The sequence below is a fragment of the Penaeus vannamei genome, chromosome 5, assembly GCF_042767895.1.
Source record: "Penaeus vannamei isolate JL-2024 chromosome 5, ASM4276789v1, whole genome shotgun sequence".
Lineage (NCBI taxonomy): Eukaryota > Metazoa > Arthropoda > Malacostraca > Decapoda > Penaeidae > Penaeus > Penaeus vannamei.
This window is the reverse complement of record NC_091553.1, coordinates 24,652,022-24,659,521: the sequence shown is the minus strand read 5'-3', so window position 1 is coordinate 24,659,521 and position 7,500 is coordinate 24,652,022. Positions and strand designations below refer to the sequence as shown.

Genomic DNA, 7,500 nt, shown 5'->3' with positions numbered 1-7,500 from the left:
AACTTGGATTACCCAGGGATTCGCTTCACCATAACCTGGATTACTCAGGGATTCGCTTCACCATAACTTGGATTACTCGGGGATTCGCTTCACCAGAACCTGGATTACTCAGGGATTCGCTTCACCATAACTTGGATTACTCAGGGATTCGCTTCACCATAACTTGGATTACCCAGGGATTCGCTTCACCATAACTTGGATTACTCAGGGATTCGCTTCACCATAACTTGGATTACTCAGGGATTCGCTTCACCATAACTTGGATTACTCAGGGATTCGCTTCACCAGAACCTGGATTACTCAGGGATTCGCTTCACCAGAACCTGGATTACTCAGGGATTCGCTTCACCAGAACTTGGATTACTCAGGGATTCGCTTCACCAGAACCTGGATTACTCAGGGGGTTCGCTTCACCAGAACTTGGATTACTCAGGGATTCGCTTCACCAGAACTTGGATTACTCAGGGATTCGCTTCACCAGAACCTGGATTACTCAGGGATTCGCTTCACCAGAACTTGGATTACTCAGGGATTCGCTTCACCAGAACTTGGATTACTCAGGGATTCGCTTCACCAGAACCTAGATTACTCAGGGATTCGCTTCACCAGAACCTGGATTACTCAGGGGGTTCGCTTCACCATAACCTGGATTACTCAGGGATTCGCTTCACCATAACTTGGATTACTCAGGGATTCGCTTCACCATAACTTGGATTACTCAGGGATTCGCTTCACCAGAACCTAGATTACTCAGGGATTCGCTTCACCATAACTTGGATTACTCAGGGATTCGCTTCACCATAACTTGGATTACTCAGGGATTCGCTTCACCATAACCTGGATTACTCAGGGATTCGCTTCACCATAACTTGGATTACTCAGGGATTCGCTTCACCAGAACCTAGATTACTCAGGGATTCGCTTCACCATAACTTGGATTACTCAGGGATTCGCTTCACCATAACTTGGATTACTCAGGGATTCGCTTCACCAGAACCTGGATTACTCAGGGATTCGCTTCACCATAACTTGGATTACTCAGGGATTCGCTTCACCAGAACCTGGATTACTCAGGGATTCGCTTCACCATAACTTGGATTACTCAGGGATTCGCTTCACCAGAACCTGGATTACTCAGGGATTCGCTTCACCAGAACTTGGATTACTCAGGGATTCGCTTCACCAGAACCTGGATTACTCAGGGATTCGCTTCACCAGAACTTGGATTACCCAGGGATTCGCTTCACCAGAACCTGGATTACTCAGGGATTCGCTTCACCAGAACTTGGATTACTCAGGGATTCGCTTCACCATAACTTGGATTACCCAGGGGGTCCGCTTCACCATAACTTAGATTACCCAGGGGGTTCGCTTCACCATAACTTAGATTACCCAGGGGGTCCGCTTCACCATAACTTGGATTACTCAGGGATTCGCTTCACCAGAACCTGGATTACTCAGGGATTCGCTTCACCATAACTTGGATTACTCAGGGATTCGCTTCACCAGAACCTGGATTACTCAGGGATTCGCTTCACCATAACTTGGATTACTCAGGGATTCGCTTCACCAGAACCTGGATTACTCAGGGATTCGCTTCACCAGAACTTGGATTACTCAGGGATTCGCTTCACCATAACTTAGATTACCCAGGGGGTCCGCTTCACCATAACTTAGATTACCCAGGGGGTTCGCTTCACCATAACTTGGATTACCCAGGGGGTCCGCTTCACCATAACTTAGATTACCCAGGGGGTCCGCTTCACCATAACTTAGATTACCCAGGGGGTTCGCTTCACCATAACTTGGATTACTCAGGGATTCGCTTTACCATAACTTGGATTACCCAGGGGGTCCGCTTCACCATAACTTAGATTACCCAGGGGGTCCGCTTCACCATAACTTGGATTACTCAGGGATTCGCTTCACCATAACTTGGATTACTCAGGGATTCGATTCACCATAACTTGGATTACCCAGCGGGTCTGCTTCACCATAACTTAGATTACCCAGGGGGTTCGCTTCACCATAACTTAGATTACCCAGGGGGTTCGCTTCACCATAACTTAGATTACCCAGGGGGTCCGCTTCACCATAACTTAGATTACCCAGGGGGTCCGCTTCACCATAACTTAGATTACCCAGGGGGTCCGCTTCACCATAACTTAGATTACCCAGGGGGTCCGCTTCACCATAACTTGGATTACTCAGGGATTCGCTTCACCATAACTTGGATTACTCAGGGATTCGATTCACCATAACTTGGATTACCCAGCGGGTCTGCTTCACCATAACTTAGATTACCCAGGGGGTCCGCTTCACCATAACTTAGATTACCCAGGGGGTTCGCTTCACCATAACTTGGATTACCCAGGGGGTCCGCTTCACCATAACTTAGATTACCCAGGGGGTCCGCTTCACCATAACTTGGATTACTCAGGGATTCGCTTCACCATAACTTGGATTACCCAGGGGGTCCGCTTCACCATAACTTGGATTACTCAGGGATTCGCTTCACCATAACTTGGATTACCCAGGGGGTCCGCTTTACCATAACTTAGATTACCCAGGGGGTTCGCTTCACCATAACTTAGATTACCCAGGGGGTCCGCTTCACCATAACTTGGATTACTCAGGGATTCGCTTCACCATAACTTGGATTACCCAGGGGGTCCGCTTTACCATAACTTAGATTACCCAGGGGGTTCGCTTCACCATAACTTAGATTACCCAGGGGGTCCGCTTCACCATAACTTAGATTACCCAGGGGGTTCGCTTCACCATAACTTAGATTACCCAGGGGGTCCGCTTCACCATAACTTAGATTACCCAGGGGGTCCGCTTCACCATAACTTGGATTACTCAGGGATTCGCTTCACCATAACTTGGATTACCCAGGGGGTCCGCTTCACCATAACTTGGATTACCCAGGGGGTTCGCTTCACCATAACTTAGATTACCCAGGGGGTCCGCTTCACCATAACTTGGATTACTCAGGGATTCGCTTCACCATAACTTGGATTACCCAGGGGGTCCGCTTCACCATAACTTGGATTACCCAGGGGGTTCGCTTCACCATAACTTAGATTACCCAGGGGGTCCGCTTTACCATAACTTAGATTACCAAGGGGGTTCGCTTCACCATAACTTAGTTTACCCAGGGGGTCCGCTTCACCATAACTTAGATTACCCAGGGGGTTCGCTTCACCATAACTTGGATTACCCAGGGGGTCCGCTTCACCATAACTTAGATTACCCAGGGGGTCCGCTTCACCATAACTTGGATTACTCAGGGATTCGCTTCACCATAACTTGGATTACCCAGGGGGTCCGCTTCACCATAACTTGGATTACCCAGGGGGTTCGCTTCACCATAACTTAGATTACCCAGGGGGTCCGCTTCACCATAACTTGGATTACTCAGGGATTCGCTTCACCATAACTTGGATTACCCAGGGGGTCCGCTTCACCATAACTTGGATTACCCAGGGGGTTCGCTTTACCATAACTTAGATTACCAAGGGGGTTCGCTTCACCATAACTTAGATTACCCAGGGGGTCCGCTTTACCATAACTTAGATTACCAAGGGGGTTCGCTTCACCATAACTTAGATTACCCAGGGGGTCCGCTTTACCATAACTTAGATTACCCAGGGGGTCCGCTTCACCATAACTTAGATTACCCAGGGGGTCCGCTTCACCATAACTTGGATTACTCAGGGATTCGCTTCACCATAACTTGGATTACCCAGGGGGTCCGCTTTACCATAACTTAGATTACCCAGGGGGTTCGCTTCACCATAACTTAGATTACCCAGGGGGTCCGCTTCACCATAACTTAGATTACCCAGGGGGTCCGCTTCACCATAACTTAGATTACCCAGGGGGTCCGCTTCACCATAACTTGGATTACTCAGGGATTCGCTTCACCATAACTTGGATTACCCAGGGGGTCCGCTTTACCATAACTTAGATTACCCAGGGGGTCCGCTTTACCATAACTTAGATTACCCAGGGGGTCCGCTTCACCATAACTTAGATTACCCAGGGGGTCCGCTTCACCATAACTTGGATTACTCAGGGATTCGCTTTACCATAACTTAGATTACCCAGGGGGTTTGCTTCATCATAATTTGGATTACCCAAGGGGGCCGCTTCACTATAACTTGGATTACTCAGGGATTCGCTTTACCATAACTTAGATTACCCAGGGGGTTCGCTTCACCATAACTTGGATTACTCAGGGGGTTCGCTTCACTATAACTTGGATTACTCAGGGATTCGCTTTACCATAACTTAGATTACCCAGGGGGTTCGCTTCATCATAATTTGGATTACCCTAGGGGGCCGCTTCACCATAACTTGGATTACCCAGGGATTCGCTTCACCATAACTTAGATTACCCAGGGGGTTCGCTTCACCATAATTTGGATTACCCAAGGGGGCCGCTTCACCATAACTTGGATTACTCAGGGATTCGCTTCACCATAACTTGGATTACTCAGGGGGTTCGCTTCACTATAACTTGGATTACTCAGGAATTCGCTTCACTATAACTTGGATTACTAAGGGATTTGCTTCACTATAACTTGGGTTATCCAGAGATCCGCTTCATCTAAGCTTGAGAGTTCCCCGAGTCCATTTCACCTGAACTTCAATTCCCTCCGAGTTAGCTTGACAGACCTGATTTACCCCCCCCCCCCAGATCCACTTCAACCAAACTCATGTCTCCTGGAAACCACTTCACAGCTGCGTAGTAGGTGACGGCGCGTTGGAGGAGGTGTAAAGTCCTTGCGATAAGGGAAGATAGTGTTATCGATGCCCGGAGGAAAGCCCAAGACGCAAGAACAAACGGGAAGAGGAGAAAAAAGAGATTGAAGGAGGGTGGAAGAGGTGAGGGAAAGGTAGAGGAAGGAAGTTAAGTTGGTAGAGAATAAAGGAGAGAGGGGGTGGGGGAGGGAGATGGTGAAAGGAGGAGGTATGGAAAGGGAGGAGAGTGGGAGAGGGAAAGAGAAGAGAAGAGAATGGAAGAGGGTGGGAGGGAGAAATAGGAGAGTGGGATAGGGAAAGAAAGGAGAAGGGGGAGGGAGAAAGAAGAAGAGGGAGGGTAACCAGGTAGATAGTAAGGAAATAGTATGGAACTAGTTGCGAAACCCGCTTGATAGATGATAATGATGTTGAGAATAGTGATGCTGATAATGATGATGGTGATGCGGAAGGAAGGAGATCATACTAATGATGATACCAATGATAGAAAATCACTCGGTGCATAGCAAAGATTTATTGAAAAGTAAGACAAGACTTTCTTGGTTTCTTTTCGTTTTATTATTATATAATGATATTAATAATGATAATGGCAGTAATTGCAATGATTATGATAATACTTATAACAATAATAATAACGAGGATGATAATGGAGATGATGATATTAATAATGATGATAATGATTATAATGATAATGACCAATGTAATGATGATAATAATCAATATAATTATGACAGTAATAAATATAATGATAATTATAATGGCAATGTGATGATAATGATAATAATAATGATAATATTATAATGATAATAGTAATGATAATATGATAGTAATAATAATAATGATAACAATAACAAAAGTAAATGCAATGATAAAGAGAACAAGGCGATAAGAAAAGCGAAGAAACCTTTAAGACGGACTCCTGATACCTGCAACTGAGCCAAGGTGGGCGACTTGCATGAGGGGGAAGGAGGGGGGGGGGGTAGAAGTGGGGTAGCTGGCTGAGTGGGTGAGTGGGTGGGCAGGTGGGCAGGTGGGCAGGTGGGTTTAACGTCCGTCCAGTTGACCTCCTCGAGGCTGACCTGGGGCAGCCCTCTTGCTCAGTCAGTGTTCTTTTGCCTGGTTTTCTCCCTCTGCTTTACCCGTTATCTGCGTTATCTCTATGCCCTTTCTCTCTCCCTTCTCGTTGGAGATTTTTTCGTGGTTGCGGGCGGATGGGACAGAGATAAGAGGGAGAGGGGGATTTGTCCCCCGAAAAAGTGTGCGATTGTGAATCGCTCTTTTTCTTGAGGGGGTATTCTCTCTCTCTCTCTCTCTCTCTCTCTCTCTCTCTCTCTCTCTCTCTCTCTCTCTCTCTCTCTCTCTCTCTCTCTCTCTCTCTCTCTCTCTCTCTCTCTCTCTCTCGCTCTCTCGCTCTCTCTCTCGCTCTCTCTCTCGCTCTCTCTTTCCAGCGTTCCCTGTCATCCTCCCTCCCTCTCTATTTCTCTCCCTCTAACTCCCTCCTTTTCAACTTCCCCTCTTTGCTTTTCTCCCTCCCTCTCCCTCTTCCTCTCCCTCTCCCTCTCCCTCTCCCTCTCTCTCTCTCTCTCTTTCCCTTCTCAAGGGGAGAAGGGAAAGGGGAAAGCAAGAGGAGAAGGGGAAGGGGGAGGCTAGGGGAGAGGGGGGCAGGGAAGGCTAGGGGAGAGGGGGACAGGGAAGGCTAGGGGAGAGGGGGAGAGGGGGACAGGGAAAGCTAGGGGAGAGGTGGAGCGGGGAAGAGGGGAAATGAGGAAGGGGAAGGCAAGGGGAGAAGGGAAAGGGGAAAGCAAGAGGGAGAAGGGGAAGGGGAGGCTGGGGAGAGGGGGACAGGGAAGGCTAGGGGGAGAGGGGGGCAGGGAAGGCTAGGGAGACGGGGACAGGGAAGGCTAGGGGAGAGGGGGAAGGGGGAGGGGACAGGGAAAGCTAGGGGAGAGGTGGAGCGGGGAAGAGGGGAAATGAGGAAGGGGAAGGCAAGGGGAGAAGGGAAAGGGGAAAGCAAGAGGAGAAGGGGAAGGGGGAGGCTAGGGGAGAGGGGGCAGGGAAGGCTAGGGGAGAGGGGGACAGGGAAGGCTAGGGGAGAGGGGGACAGGAAGGCTAGGGGAGAGGGGAGAAGGGGACAGGGAAAGCTAGGGGGAGAGGTGGGAGTGGGAAAGCTATGGGTGAGGGGGAGGCTAGGGGCAAGGGGGTAAGGCACGGGAGAGGTGGGAGTGGGAAGACTAGGGCGTAGGGGAGAAACAGGGGAGGTGGGGAGTTACCTGAGGGGGGAGGGCTATGGGAGAGGAAAGGGAGAGGGGAGGGGGAGGGGCAGGAGTATTAGGAGTAGGAGTGTCATTGTGGCAGAGTTTCCGTGTGCTGGTTTGTCGCGCCCGTTTGTCGTTGGATTGCGGTCGGCGTGGGAAGTGGCTTTGCGTGTGTGTGTGTGTGGGGGGGGGGGGGTGAGCGTCTGTATGTCTGTCTGTGTGTGTATGTGTATGTCTGGTTGCTTGTTTGTATGTCTGTGTATGCATCTGTGTCTTTTTGTGTATTTACGTGTGTCTGTGTTTGTGCTTGTATCTAGTAATGAACTCACCCGCGTGAACATAATTGATAATCAAGATAGAGTATCAAATTCCGACCTAAAATGAGGTGAATAGCGTTGTCCTTTTACAGTTTCCTCGAAGACGCATACATAAGCATAAAAATCGTCTCAGCGCGGAGCACATCCAAACGAAGGTGTTT

General features: G+C 48.8%; 1 protein-coding gene across 1 annotated transcript in view; it reads right to left on the bottom strand.

The window, feature by feature from the left end:
* Positions 1–1,944: 1,944 nt before the first annotated feature.
* LOC138861769 (uncharacterized) overlaps positions 1,945–7,500 on the bottom strand; it is a 10,606-nt gene continuing 5,050 nt past the window's right edge. The window contains exons 2-5 of the mRNA XM_070121601.1: positions 3,438–3,662; positions 3,026–3,202; positions 2,257–2,382; positions 1,945–2,087 (exon numbers count right to left, since the gene is read on the bottom strand). Of these exons, the coding sequence (XP_069977702.1) occupies positions 1,945–2,087; positions 2,257–2,382; positions 3,026–3,202; positions 3,438–3,662 (671 nt within the window). The remainder of the gene's footprint in view (positions 2,088–2,256; positions 2,383–3,025; positions 3,203–3,437; positions 3,663–7,500) is intronic.